Source organism: Trachurus japonicus, chromosome 18 (genome assembly GCF_045865225.1).
Source record: "Trachurus japonicus isolate A0001 chromosome 18, Traja_1.0".
NCBI lineage: Eukaryota > Metazoa > Chordata > Actinopteri > Carangiformes > Carangidae > Trachurus > Trachurus japonicus.
In genome coordinates, this window is record NC_140924.1 from 28,665,651 (window position 1) to 28,679,814 (window position 14,164).

General features: G+C 43.6%; 3 protein-coding genes across 6 annotated transcripts; 2 read left to right on the forward strand and 1 right to left on the reverse strand.

Annotated features, from left to right (window-relative positions):
* The first annotated feature begins 1,443 nt into the window (after positions 1–1,443).
* nagk (N-acetylglucosamine kinase) lies at positions 1,444–5,703 on the forward strand. The gene is made up of 10 exons (XM_085759665.1): positions 1,444–1,495; positions 1,893–1,977; positions 2,425–2,523; positions 2,630–2,771; positions 3,146–3,256; positions 3,337–3,449; positions 3,921–4,008; positions 4,158–4,255; positions 5,130–5,208; positions 5,301–5,703. Exons 1-10 carry the CDS (start codon positions 1,467–1,469, stop codon positions 5,504–5,506), a joined length of 1,050 nt encoding a protein of 349 aa, XP_085615791.1. The 5' UTR covers positions 1,444–1,466; the 3' UTR covers positions 5,507–5,703.
* A 252-nt stretch (positions 5,704–5,955) lies between these two features.
* LOC146969544 (uncharacterized) lies at positions 5,956–11,157 on the forward strand. 4 transcript variants are annotated; one of them, XM_085759040.1, is made up of 11 exons: positions 5,969–6,266; positions 7,035–7,166; positions 7,753–7,896; positions 8,721–8,864; positions 8,961–9,038; positions 9,145–9,310; positions 9,397–9,465; positions 9,591–9,716; positions 9,951–10,041; positions 10,746–10,917; positions 11,011–11,157. In XM_085759040.1, the coding sequence occupies exons 1-11, from the start codon at positions 6,087–6,089 to the stop codon at positions 11,089–11,091; spliced, it is 1,383 nt and encodes a 460-aa protein (XP_085615166.1). In that variant the 5' UTR covers positions 5,969–6,086; the 3' UTR covers positions 11,092–11,157. The 4 variants fall into 4 exon arrangements, with proteins under 4 accessions (XP_085615169.1, XP_085615168.1, XP_085615166.1 ...); XM_085759041.1 differs by having other exon boundaries at positions 11,014–11,157; XM_085759043.1 differs by lacking the exon at positions 7,753–7,896 and having other exon boundaries at positions 5,956–6,266.
* A 1,551-nt stretch (positions 11,158–12,708) lies between these two features.
* LOC146969545 (uncharacterized) lies at positions 12,709–13,750 on the reverse strand. Its single transcript, XM_085759556.1, has 3 exons — positions 13,583–13,750; positions 13,233–13,500; positions 12,709–13,161 (listed from the first exon to the last, which is right to left on the reverse strand). The coding sequence occupies exons 1-3, from the start codon at positions 13,656–13,658 to the stop codon at positions 12,822–12,824; spliced, it is 684 nt and encodes a 227-aa protein (XP_085615682.1). The 5' UTR covers positions 13,659–13,750; the 3' UTR covers positions 12,709–12,821.
* Between the last annotated feature and the right edge of the window lie 414 nt (positions 13,751–14,164).

Below are 14,164 nucleotides of genomic sequence, written 5' to 3' on the forward strand. Positions count from 1 at the left end.
TCTAATTATATGCATTAAGTTGTAGATGACAGATGTTGACAAGATGTGCATTTTACTTTTTAAATGACAACATCCGGTTGTGTGGAGAGTGTGTGGCACTTGACGCAGCTGTGTCCTGCAGGAGGAGTGAGCAGCGCGTGGTGAGCGCAGCGCAGCGCAGTCAGCCGCTCCTCTCCTCTCCTCTCCTCTCCTCTCCTCTCCTCTCCTCTCCTCTCTTCTCCTCTCCTCTCCTCTCCTCTCCTCTCCTCTCCTCTCCTCTCCTCTCCTCTCTTCTCCTCTCCTCTCCTCTCCTCTCCTCTCCTCTCCTCTCCTCTCTTCTCCTCCCACCTCCTCACTCTTGTGTAACTTCTCTGATGGTTTCAGCTCTGACACACGCACTTTCTAATGCAAATACAGCATATATGACTGATATGATATATGATATATGGACGGAACAACAGTTAATGATTACAACTGTAGGCTAAATAAACTGCAAGTCTTTACAGCAGGGCTTCCAGCCTCATGGAGAGATGCTGTAATAGCAGCCTGCTCATTCACTGTTCCTAGGCTACTTCTCTTCACTTTAACTAGAAAAATACTTTTGATTGGCCACAGAATGATAGTATTTTGTAAGCAGCCCGTGCTGGCAGGAGGAACTGGCCCCAAATTAATGTGTTGCAGATGCCTCCTGCTGGCAGCTCACTTCAAAATGTTCCTGTTTTCAGCTTGAAGGCCAGCAGAGATCTCTGTCAGTGTTGTTCTTGACAGCGAGCACGGATTTTTAGACCATGAGTCAAGACCCACAATGGTTTTTGTAATTGGCCACAACAACAACTTTTATCTTTTGTTCTTGTCCTGTTTTTCATTTTTCTAACATATAGGCATCATAAAATTAGTGAGTAGCCTATATTTAGTGGTGGAAAGTCACTTTCGGTAGGATACATTTACTTGAGTGTTGTGTACATAGGCGGTTTCTGGGTAGTTGTAGGCCTCTGAATGAATATTTTTTTATTTGGCTATTGAGTGTAATCTTCCTCTCTTTCACTACATTTAAAAGTCGTATTTGACACTGTATTATTTTTTATAACACAATGCAACACACTTGTGCTTGGTCATTGTTGGTGTGAGACCAGTCCAATAGGCTGTCTTATATGGTGGTGGCTGTAGCCTAGTCACTTTTACTTCAGACTTTGTTGATAAAACTGTATTCATAGGCCTATATGTTGTCCTTTTTAAAACCGATAAAGACCTGGTCTCCTGTAGATAAAGGATTAGTTGACTTATTTTGGGACCACTGTCTCAAAACATGACCATATCCCACAGTCTATGTATCTGTGGGTGATTTAAAAAGCTGCATCCTTGAAAACACAATGAAACACCACTGCCATCTATTGGTTATAAATTAACATTGCAGATGGAAACTTTACTGTGTTCTCGCGATATCTGCGCACTGACTGGCTGGACGGGACCAAAACAGGAACTGAGACATGGCATCAGTGTTCGGCGGAGTCGAGGGGTGAGAATAAGTTAAATACACTATTTAAATACTATTTTATTTGTATTTTTAGGAGTTATAAATGAAGGTCTGTGTGTGTTTCGTGCTGTTACTCGTTTTCTCGCTGGCGTCATATGAAAGTGACCGTGTCAGTAGAGTTTGATTGTGACCATGACAGTCCCCTCGGACCGGGGGACACCAGGAAGCTTCCAGCTTCAGGTCTCATGATCTCTATCGGTTTGAGTTTAGCAACATTTCTTTAAATGTACAGTTGACTTTAAAAGATATAGTAGGCTGTATACTTCAATTATTTCACTGCATTTCAAAATACCCGCATAAATAAGAGTTAATACATCAACCAACAACAAATGAATAGAAGAAAATGTATTAACAGTGTGTTTGTCTCCTGTGTCTGTAGTGGAGGGTCCCACTCCAAGGCCCTTCTGGTGTCAGCAGATGGGAAGATCCTGGCAGAGACCGATGGACCATCCACCAACCACTGGGTGAGCAGAGAGTAGAGAAATGTATGAAACATGAAGAAAGGGCAGGGTAAAGAAAAAGCAATGGGCTTCCTACGTGCCTGATACATTTCCTTAGTGCATGAGGTGGAGTTTTTCTTTTTTAATTTGAGTGATTATCATAATATGATCATAATATATTAGGCTACAAAAATTATTGTATAAAAGTCAGAGTCATTTGCCATTTGTGGAAGGAGACCACATTGGAAAAGGATTTGCAAGAGCTCAACAGGAACACTTAGGACAATAAGACAATAGACAACATTTTTGTTAATAAGACAATCAATAAACAGATACAATAGATAGAATAAAAAAGGACAATTTGCCCCCGTGGATAGGCTGACGGTCACCAAGAAAAAGTACAGTAGGCTACATATGAAAAAATGCATAGGTCTACTATGTAAAGTGCAAGATGTTGTTGTGTGTCCACAGCTGGTTGGAGTGGACAAATGTATAGAAACCATCAACGACATGGTCCAGAGAGCCAAGGTGGAGGCAGGCCTGGATCCACACACACCGCTGCGCTCACTGGTCAGCAACACACACACACACACACACACTTTAATTGACCTCTTGAAAGTGTTTGATGAAGAAATAAACACAGATTTTGTGTGTGTGTGTGTGTGTGTGTGTGTAGGGTATGTCTCTGAGTGGAGGGGAGCAAAAGGACGCCATTGAAGGAATTATCACTCAAATGAAGCAGAGTTTCCCCAGTCTCAGCCAGCACTACTTCATCACCACTGATGCTATCGGCGCCGTGGCAACCGCCAGCGATCGTGGTAACAAGATCCAACATTTTCTATTGTGTATTTTGTCAACCCTCCACACAAAACTACATTTGTAAGATGTGTATGTGTGTGTTTTTGTGTGTTGGCTAAATTCAATCAGTGTCTTATAGTTTTATTAATAACCATGTTTAGTGTAATATCCTACTATAGAACATGTTAATAGCAACACATTTTATTTAAATTTACATTTGAAAGTAACATATAGAGTTGAAATCATTTCCTTAAGGAGTCCCAGCAGGGCGACAGTTGATACTTTACCCTCTTGAGGTGTGGCTGTAGGACAGTCATATATTTTATGACCTGATTAGACTCAGCCATCGTTGTGTTCATGGGATGTCCCACCACTCTGTTCTTCTGTCCTGCAGGAGGTGTAGTCGTGATAACAGGGACCGGCTCCAACTGCAAGTTAGTCAATCCCGACGGTTCGCACATCGGCTGTGGAGGCTGGGGGCACATGATGGGCGACGAGGGATCTGGTAACCACGACAACGTGCAAACACAAACGGACAACCAAAATGCAGAATGTAAAGTTTTTACTCGTCTTTCTGTCTCTCAGGGTACTGGATCGCCCATCTAGCCGTGAAGACGGTGTTTGACGCCAAAGACAATCTGGCCACGCCCCCTCATGATGTCACACATGTCAGAAAAGCCATGGAGGAACACTTCCAGGTCTGATCACACACAGCTCTTATCAACTATCATCATATGAAATCATGTACATACTAGACAGGGTAAGGTATTTCAAGAATTTCATGATTCATGAATTTACCTCGAAAACAACTACGTCTTGTAACGTTCGGATATTATCTCATAGTGTGGTGAATGTGCAGGTCAGGAGAGCGTTTTGGAGTTGTTGGATTGTGTATTTGATGAGTTTGATGAGGGAAACCAAGAAATCCCATTAGCCTCCGTAGCATAGCTCTGAGCAGCTCACGGCTCTGCTCCACCGTTCTAAAAATAGCTTGCACCAACAATTAAAGGTAATGCATCTACTGTTAAAACTATAGGGATTATGGCAATGGGCCAATTTGCCGAAATGTTGAACTATCGCTTTAAATGTGGACCCCAGTAAGACTAGCAGGGAATCACCACATATAGATATAAACAATCATGTTGTCACAACCCTGTGACTCTCCCCAGGTGTCAGATCTGATGGGCATGCTGCCGCACCTCTACAGAAACTTCCAGAAGTCGCACTTTGCCTCCTTCACCAAGAAGCTGGCTGCAGGTGGGTGCTGCTGCTGCTGCTGCTGCTGCTGCTGCTGCTGCTGCTGCTGCTGCTGCTGCTGCTGCTGCTGCACCACCACCTGCTCACTGTAAGGCAAAGAGAACAAAATGTTAGTGAGTAAAGTGAACCCATGTGTTACTGTGTTGAAGGTGCGGAGGCTGGAGACGCTCTGTGTCAGTACGTCTTCACTCAGGCTGGGACAGCCCTGGCCAAACATATTGAAGCAGTGCTACCTGCAGCACAAGAGGTAACACACACACACACACACATACACACAATACGAAGCTGTGTGATCACTCATTTGAATTTCTCCAAACCTCCTCATCTTCAGTGGTGGACAGTAACAGAGTAAATTTACTTGAGTACTGTACATATCTAGAGGATTTGTACTTTACTTGAGTATTAGATTTCTTTGGTACTTATTACTCTTACTTGAATACATTTCTAAGACAAATATTTTTACTTTTACTCGAGTTAATTTCTAGGAAGGCTGAAAAGTACTCAGGTTCGCCCCTTTTTTTTTTTCTAAAATACTATAATAATCATAGAAGGAAACGCATCACAGTTTCTGCAGCTTTATATAACATTGTGGTTCTAAAAAAAGCAGCACATCAGTGCAGGTGGTTTCAAAGAGTTAATTCTCAGAAACAAGAGTTAAAAGGTCCTTAAATTAATTTAGAAAAAAATTATAGTAATTCATTGATGTTAAAAAATAGAAATGTACTCTTACTCTTACTTTTACTTAAAGTAAATTTAAAAGCATGTACTTTTGGATACTTAAAGGGACAACGAGGAGTTTCTATTTGGTTATAAAAAAGTCTCACGTTAATGTGGATGAATCTCCGCTACCCACACTCGTTAACGGGCCCATTTTCGATAAATATATCGTTTTGTCTCTATCGTTATTTTGTTATTATTAGTGGTGGCGGAGATGCTGGGCGAGCTGACCAGCGTTTCTTTACTTTCGGTTTCGTGGCGTACCTTTAAAAGCAAGTACTTTTTTACTCTTACTCGAGTAACATGTCGACTGAGCTACTAATTTTGACCAGTAGTATTTGTACTCTTACTCAAGTACTGGGGTGGAGTACTCTGTCCATCTCTGCTCATCTTTCTCTCTGCAGCCTCTCCTGAGCGGCGACCTGGGCCTGCCCATCCTGTGTGAGGGCCAAGTGTGGAAGAGCTGGGAGTTCCTGAAGCCAGGTCAGTGTCGACAAGCAGCTGCAGCTGTAGAAAGAGTTGAAGTCACTGTGAAGAAGAAGTCTGAGTTGTGGTTTCTCTCCGTCTCTGACCAGGGTTCACCGAGGTCCTGGATAAAATGGCGTCGTCCGACAAGTTCAAAGGCCGTTTCCGCGGTTACAGCCTCCTGGTTTTGCGGCAGTCCTCGGCCCTCGGCGGCGCCAGACTCGGGGCGGAGAAATCAGGTGCCAACATAACTATGGATTACGCAGCCAACACCAACATCTTCTACAGACACACCTTCAACAGCAGCAGCCAATGAGAACACGGCGCTCAGACCGAGCTGCAACCGTAACGCTAATCATGACGGATTGAGATGATGAACATATTCCAGACTGTGGTGGTCTGCTGTTCTGACAACAGAAATAATGTGACAATTCATTTTTATTTCCATTCCAAATCTTTGCACCTTTGTATAACTTTGCATATTCTAATAAAACTGTTGATTTGCAAGAAAATTAAATCATGGTTTTAAATCTGTGAAGTAAAAACACAAAAAATATGTTACACAGGTTTAAGTTTTCAAATACTGACCACTTATTACACAGAGAGAAATTACTCTTATTATTTAACGTAATTACAAAAAACTTTTTAAACTACATCTTTTTGCAGCTCCTCTGTGTTAGTTGGTAACAGGTAGATGGTGCTGTTACACCACCAGCCTGCTCCTCTTCCTCAGGTCCACATGGATTCAGATTACTAATAACACTCATTTGCCAATTATCTCTTTTATATTAGCCAGTGAGATTTACAGACAAGAATATTTTTGGATTTCAGAGAGCATGAAGTTGTGATGGGACAGACATGCACAAAAGGAGCAGCATCAGTTGAAGTGCAGCTCCATGTGCTGCCACAGTGAACAGAATAAATATCATTTGAAAAAACAACAGAATTTGATTGAAAACAGCAGCAGGAGGATTCCACTGAGTCTGAACCGGCTCCTCGGTTCAGTTCAGTTCAGCTTCGCTGCTGTGACGCGCGTCCACAGAGGAGTCATGAAACATCGGATGATTCCCCTGAAGGTAAAGACACACGACTTTTCCTTATTATTTTGCACATTTTTGAGTTGAAATTTTTTTTTTCTCAGAGTGTTTTGAATTGAAATGAGAAGGTGTTGAAGATGCACAACACAACAGACACAACAGCTGCTCCCAACACCACACAACACTTTGCTTCCATGTAAGTTAGTCTGCAGCCTCCAGGGAAATTTGTCACCGTCCACAAACTGCACAAACACGTCAGTCGGCTTAAACAGCTACGTTACCAAACTCCACTCTCACCTCATGACACAACATGTTTCTCTAGAATTCACTCTTTAAAGTCTGAGTCATTAAAAACCTCTGGGGGTTTTCTTTTCCTCTTCTCTAATTTGTCCTGTTCGTCTTATGTGAAAAACTGTAGTTTGGTTCATTAGTTATTCATATAAGTTATTGTTGTTATTCTTTTCTTTGTCAAGCTTTTTTAACCACTCCCACAGTGAACAACGTTATTTAACTTTTTTTTCACTCATTGTTTTGTTATTTGACTCGACTTTTACATTTTTTGCTACTCAATACCTTTAACACAGCCACAGTAAAGTGCTGTTCATAGAATATAGCATCCATAATAACACCATAATAATATACCACTGTATATTAGGGTACATTTTGCTTGTGATACTTTTACAAAGCAACATTTTCAACTGAGGATTTGTCAGTGAAGGATGTGACTTCTTCCTCCAGCAGTGGTTTGCAAACTGCTGTTTTTGGTAGAAGCTTATTTCCTGTTTCATACCTGTGCATCTCCTCCAGTCCTCAGGGCAGCAGCCCTGGGAGAGATTCGTCACCTCCTACAACACTGACTACAGACAGTTCAGTCCCCACCACCTCCAGTTCAGCAGGACGGATGCTAGACCTGCTCCTGCGTTAATCACCCCACGGCAGGTCAGACCAGAGAACTGAGACAGACGTGTCTGATTGATTTTAAGGAAACTGTTTGAAGAGGTTTACATGTGCATGCAGTAGGACAGTGGGGGAGGGATATAAATAATGTGAAAATACTCCAGGCAAAAGTCCTGCATTCAGAAATGCACATAAATAAAATTACAGTGCAGTGTTATCATCTGCAAAATGAACTTAAAGGTTAAAAAATAAAAGTAGGCCTATTCTATGAAACTATTCTCTGTTGCATTTTTATTTCAATGAAAATCAAACATCACGTTTTTTTAATCAGCTGTTTTCAAAACTTTCCTCTGTAAAGAATTAAATTCAGATTTCATGAGTGCAGATGAAAGTTAAAATCTGAGCTCTGTGGATTTTCTTTTTCTTTTTGCCATTATCTGTCCTCATGTGAGAAACTGTAGTTTGGTATTTTAGTAATTTACATATTGTCTGAGACTCTTTTTCTGCCCAACTTTTTTAATCACTCCACTGTAGACGTGTAAAACCACATGAACCTTAATCAAAGCCACAGTAGAATGCTGCTCATAGAGCATGATAATATAGCTGATTTCCTGTTCATCTCCTTTAGTCTTCAAAGCAGGAGCCCTGGGAGAGATTCGTCACCTCGTACAACAATGACTACACACCCCTCAGTGAGCGCCACCTACAGGTCGACCAGCTGAGCCCCAGGACTGATGCTGAACCTGCTCCTGCGTTGATCAGCCCACGGCAGGTCAGATAGATCAGAGAACTGACTGATGACAAGTGAAGAAGGACGTCTCTGATTGGTTTTAAGGAAACAGTATAGTCTCTGTGTGCATGTGCTTGCATCCCCCTGTTTGGAAGAGGTTTATGTGCATGTATGCAGTAGGACAGTAGGGGAGGGATATAAACAATGTAATAAAAAAGGTCCTGCATTCAAAAATGCACATAAATAAAATTACAGTGTTATCATCTGCAACATTAAGTTAAAGTATCAAAATAAAAGTATTCATAATGCAGAAGGCCCATTTCAAAATGATATGAAACTATTCCCTGTTGCATTTTGAGCCCTCTGCTGCTATTTAAGCTGGAGTTTATTTCAATGAAAATCAAACATCACGTTTTTTTAATCAGTTGTTTTCAAAACTTTCCTCTGTAAAGAATTAAGTTCAGATTTCATGAGTGCAGAAACTCTGAGTCGTTAAAAACCTCTGGGGATCTTCTTATAGTTTTTCCATTATACAGTATGTCCTGTTAGTCCTATGTGAAAAACTGTACTTTGGTATTTTAGTTATTAACATAGTGTGTCATATTGTTTTCTTTGTCCAGCTATTTTAACTTCCCCTTCTCCCACAGTAGCCGTGTACTTCGACATGAACCTTCACCACAGTCACAGTAAAATGCTGCATAGAGCATGATAATAACACCACAATTATGTATCATTGTATATTACAGCACATTTTGCATTTTGAACATTGTGAATTCTTCCTCCAGCAGTGGTTTTCAAAATGCTGTATAAGGAAAAAGCTTATTTCCTCTCTACGCTCCTGTTTTATACTTGTACATCTCCTTTAGTCTTCAAAGCAGGAGTCCTGTGAGAGATACGTCACCTCGTACACCAGTGACTACAGACCCTTCAGTGAGCGCCACCTCCAGTTCCACCAGCTGAACCCCAGGACTGATCCTGAACCTGCTCCTGTGTTCATCGCCCCACTGCCGGTCAGATAGACCAGACTGATGGACTGAAGACCAGAACAGACAGACGTCTCTGATTGATTTTAATCCTCTTTTTTGTTTCTTGTGTTGTTTCTGTAGACAAAACGTGAAATCTGGCCTGTGTTCAACTACTACTTCTACAAAACGACCAACAGCAGCTATGGTCCACCTGCACAGGTGAACACCTACATCACATTCACAGTTTCATAAAAAAAAAAGAAAACCTTTACTTTCAACTAAGTTTTCATTCTCATCTCCACCCTCTCTGCGCTCTGTTCCTCAGCCTCCCTCCTGTTGCCTCTTCCCTTCTTCCCGGTCTCCTTTCGGCATCCTCTCTGAATCCGTTTCCGGGGCGACAGGGGTTGCTGGCTCCTCCTTGACAAAGGGCCGGACACAGGATGTGGAGGCTGGGCGGTTACTTGGTGTGGAGAACAACGGTCAGCTGCACTGTGAGTTCCCTCATCTCTCTGAAACACACACACGCAAACCGAGCCGGCGGATGTGGAGGAACTAATCCAGCTTCTTCTATCGACAGCAAAGGTGTTGGCGCAGTATGAAGCAAGAGATGAGCCGCGGCGGAAGATTAATGTTCTCTACGAGAGAGGTGAGAACATCCGCACTCTTTGATTTCATCATTCAAGTTGCTTCTAAAGTTTTTCCGGCTGCATGAGGGAGAGGTTGAAAGTACAGAAGTCAATCTGATACTGTCCCATATCTGTGCACTTTTAGGTACGTTTGTAGTTTCGTCCGACACGGCCTGCTGTGCAGAGTTCCTGGGCTCTGTGTGCAGAGAGGCCGGGCTGCAGCACCTGCTCAACCTCCCTGTGGCCTCCAGTCCCATTATCGCTAACAAAGGTACAACATACACACACACACACACATACACTCGTCTTACATGACATGAACCACACTTTTCTCCATGATTCATAAAACTCTGGGGCCCAAAATGACCCATCAGAGTAAAATCATGTGAGGCTGAGAGGTTCAGACCAAACACAGAGCAGACGGACTGGGATGTCGCTGCCTGCACAACAACTTGTAAAGAAGTGGGTGATTTGGATGAAAACAGTCATTTCCACCTCTGATTAGATGCTGAAAATTGGGAGTGTGGCGCCTACATGGGGAGCGTGGGACCAGGAAACAACGTCGTCCTTCAGCCGACGTCCTGTTGGTGCAACTTGTAAGTCACACACACACAAACCTGGGCTTTTTAAAGGGATACTTCAACATTCTGGCAAATTGGCCCAAATAATCCCTATAGTCTTAGAAGTAGGTTTGTTACCTTTAATTGTCGGTGCAAGCTATTTTTAGAACGGCGGAGCAGAGCCGCGAGCTGCTCAGAGCTACGCTACGGAGGCTCATGGGATTTCTTGGTTTCCCTCATCAAACTCAAAACAACTCCAAACTTGTGGACAAGTTGTGACCTGCACATTCACCACGCTATGAGATAATAACGAAACGTTACGAGACGGAGTTGTTTTCGAGGTAAAATCATGCAAAACCGCTGATGCGCGATTCCGTCGGGGGCAGTTTTGAAAACAACTCCGTCTCATAGCGTTCTGTTATTATCTCATAGCGTGGTGAATGTGCAGGTCACAACTTGTCCACCAGAGCGTTTTGGAGTTGTTGGATTGTGTATTTGATGAGTTTGATGAGGGAAACCAAGAAATCCCATTAGCCTCCTTAGCATAGCGCTGAGCAGCTCACAGCTCTGTTCCGCCGTTCTAAAAATAGCTTGCACTTACAATTAAAGGTAATGAACCTACTCCTAAAACTATAGGGATTATGGCAATGGGCCAATTTGCCAAAATGTTGAACTATCCCTTTAACCTCCAGAAGATTTTTTTGAGATTCTTATTCTGTGACGTTTTTTCCCACCCCCAGCTGTGGTAGGAGAACTGAGTGCCCTAGAAGCCTCAACGTGGAGGTGCAGACCGTCCCACCTCATATGGCTCAGGGCAGCAGCCCCCCGCCTCAGGACCAGGACCACACACAGCCCACTGACTGCAGCACAGAGCAGCTGCAGACCGAGTACCAGACCAGCTACTCTGTTCAGGTGAGGAGGATAGAGAGTGTGCATATGTGTGTGTGCTGATGCTGCAGACCTGTACACTGGCTCTTCTTACATCCTTTATTTTTCTCCTCCTAGCAGTCTGAGCCTGCGGTCCAGCTGAGAGACTATCATCATTATCCTCGCTCCTGTCACTGGAATCGCCACTCCTCACTGTGAAGTTCAGATTGTGTCACAGCAGTATCAAAACATTGTCAAGTTTTTTGAGTAAAACAAGATCAACCAGTTTGTTTGCGCTGCTGCTGCTGCTTCTTCAACATCCGTCCACCTCATACATGACCGGCCCCTCCTCACTGAAGTAACAGTCAAGCCCTGTGTGTGGCTGTGTGTGTAAGTGTGTGTCTGTGATTCTCAGTTATGTTGCCTCAGGACAGAGAAGCTGAGGATGAGTCAGAACACAGCAGGAAAGCATCCACTGGCAGGCACCCAAAGGAAACAGAAAAGTGTGTGTGTGTGTGCATGTGCTTGTTGTCATCCCCCTGTATAAATGTGCATGCAGTAGTGCAGTGGAGGAGGGATATAAACAATGTAGAAATACTCCAGGCAAAAGTCCTGCATTCAAAAATGCACCTAAATAAAATAGAGAAAGGCCCATTTCAAAATGATATATTATTATTCTCTGGTACATTTGAAACTGCTGCTATCTGAGGTTGAATTTACTTAAATTGCATTAAAATGCATTTTGTTGTTTTCAAAATCTTCCTCTGTATAGTATTAAATTCAGATTTTAGGAGTGCAGATGAAAGCTGCAGGTAAGGCCAGGACCAGGTCCAACACCATCTGACTCTATAGAGCAGGCAAGGGGCAAACTAAGGCCCGTGGGCCATATGCGGACTGTTGGGCTTTTTAATCTGGCCCGTCAAATGTTGGTACAAAGTTGTCAAAAAATTATAGCAAAGCCCACAAACTTGGATGCACTGGCAAAAAAGACTGCTCCCACTGAAACTGAATGAAATTAGAATGTAAGTTTTCTTTTACCTTTAGGTAATGGCTTTTACATGTAGTTTATATTATGGTGCGTTCCAGGCAACCCGTAACTTGTGTTTTTCCGACCCGTGAACCCCTACCAGTTCGATCTGGTACGAGTTCACGGGTAGGAAGTAACGGGTTTGACTGCCGTTGTAGTGAATTTTCACGGGTACTGTAACAGGTCGGAAAAACACGTGTTACGGGATGCCTGGAACACTACAAAGTCGTAAGTCATGACTTACGGGTTCAAAAGGCAAGGCAAGGCCATTTTATTTGTATAGCCCGTTTTTACAAACAGTTTGTCTCAAAGGGCTTTACATCATAACAACATCCTCTGTCCTTAGACCCTCACATCCACTGAGGAAAAACTCCAAGGAAAACCCTTTTAACAGGGAAAAATTGGAGAAATCTCAGGGTGAGCAACAGAGGAGGGATCATCACCCAGGACAGACAGACGTGCAATACTGTAGATGTTGTTACAGACATGAAAACAGTTTATAACAGAGAATGTGGGAAACATGGAAATGTTAACAACAGCTGAAGAAGGAAGCTTCTGGTAGGCAAAGGAGGCAGGGAGAGCCTGCCTGGAACACGGCATTAGTTCACACAAACACTCTCCATCCATCTGACACTGGCCCGGCCCAGCCATTACATTTTAAAACTCATTGTGGCCCCTGAGCCAAAAAGTTTGCCCACCCCTGATGTAGAGTCTTCGTGACTGTAGCTCAATATTCAGCCAAGAATCAGTTGGAAACTAAAAGTGTAGGTAAACACACTAAGTAGAGATGGAAATAAGAGGGTAGCCTATAGCATCGTGTCTCTTATTTTTTATTCATGAAAATAAACAGTTCTCATCAGGATAAGAATCCCTTGAGGTGGTTTTAGATTGGATGTCCCCCCCTCCCACCCTACTGGGACATTTACAGTCTGAGACGTTTCTGTCCCTCATCAGTTTCCTCCCTCTTCCTCTTCCTGTCTACAGCTCCTCCTGTCCCACCCTCTCCTCCTGCCTCACCTCCACTAGGAGGAAGGAAGGAGCACAGCACCGACAGTATCATGTGGCCGTCTCGGGTGTAGTCAGACACCCTCAACCAGCCGGCCACCTCCTCCTCCGTGGCCCTGTAGACGGGGGCCACCACCCTGTTGAAGGGCCCGGCCTCAGACTCCAAAGTGAAGACGCGGTTCCTCCGGTCTGCTTTCAGGGCCATGATGGGAGCTTCCTGTGGGTGGATGGGAGACAGGAGTCTGCCGGCAGGAAGTCTGGAGGAGGAATGTCAGCACAAAGGTGAAAGCGGAACCAGGTGACGTCAGCGTGACGAGACGGCAGCTACCTGAAGCCTGCAGGGGTCATCATGACCCGCGCCGGTGTCTCCACCAAGGACGAGCGCCTGTCGTTCTCCACGTCCTCGTCTTTGTAGGTGAAGGGGGACCACAGGCGGTCCGTCCTGACGTCTGTGATCAGGGTCACCTGGGGCGCAGGCGTCCCCCTGAAACACTGCTCCAGCTGAGGTATGAACACCGACAGACTGTCCACGTCTTCAGACGTCAGACACCGACTCCTGAAGTTGATAATGAACACTCTGATGGTGTACCGACTTCCTGGATGCAGAAAGGAGACTCATACTAAGTAAGATTTAAAAAATAAAGATAATTCAGCTCTGATTGTAAATCAATATCATACCTGGATCATTCTGCTCTTGCTCAGGTATCAGGTCCGTTTCTATGTAATACGTCTCCCTTCTTCGCAGAGTGTCCATCTGTGTTGGTTTTACCACAGATGTGTTCACTGTCTTCCTCAGGAGGTGGACTGGAGATGTTCAGGGTTGAAATTTAAACCAAATCAACTCTTCATTTCCATGACAACTGCTGCTGTACAATCTCTCTGCTGAGGAAGACCAGGAAGCTGCACCAGTGACCTGTGAACTGTGTTCATGTGTTACATCGGAACAATCAGACCAGTGAGTGTTGAGTAGGACAGCCCTGTGTATTTAGACAGATGGAATGAGTCTGTGGGTTGGCTGCTCCAACTGTTTCAGTCATGAACAGTACAACCTTGTACTGTAGTTTACTGCAAAAATTGTTCTTGTTAGTGTTTTAACTCACTTAACTATGGTAAATGTGAACATGTCATCAGACCATCTTCACATCGGCATATTAGCCTTGCCATTGCAGCCAAATAGATATTAGCATATTAGCTTTAGCATTTATCTAGAAGCTCTGCTGAAGGCTCAGTGTGAAGTCTGGTGGTTTCCAGTGATTTTTG

Bases quoted from the DNA above. Each gene is read 5' to 3' on its own strand.
- nagk (XM_085759665.1), top strand. From the start codon at position 1,467: ATGGCATCAGTGTTCGGCGGAGTCGAGGG. The intron at 1,496-1,892 runs GTGAGAATAAGT...CTGTGTCTGTAG, and splicing joins GTGTTCGGCGGAGTCGAGGG to TGGAGGGTCCCACTCCAAGG. The intron at 4,009-4,157 runs GTGGGTGCTGCT...ACTGTGTTGAAG, and splicing joins CACCAAGAAGCTGGCTGCAG to GTGCGGAGGCTGGAGACGCT.
- LOC146969544 (XM_085759040.1), top strand. From the start codon at position 6,087: ATGTGCTGCCACAGTGAACAGAATAAATATCATTTGAAAAAACAACAG. The intron at 7,167-7,752 runs GTCAGACCAGAG...CATCTCCTTTAG, and splicing joins CGTTAATCACCCCACGGCAG to TCTTCAAAGCAGGAGCCCTG. The intron at 9,039-9,144 runs GTGAACACCTAC...TCTGTTCCTCAG, and splicing joins GCTATGGTCCACCTGCACAG to CCTCCCTCCTGTTGCCTCTT.
- LOC146969545 (XM_085759556.1), bottom strand. From the start codon at position 13,658: ATGGACACTCTGCGAAGAAGGGAGACGTATTACATAGAAACGGACCTG. The intron at 13,501-13,582 runs GTATGATATTGA...TTCTGCATCCAG, and splicing joins GCAAGAGCAGAATGATCCAG to GAAGTCGGTACACCATCAGA. The intron at 13,162-13,232 runs GTAGCTGCCGTC...TTCCTCCTCCAG, and splicing joins ATGACCCCTGCAGGCTTCAG to ACTTCCTGCCGGCAGACTCC.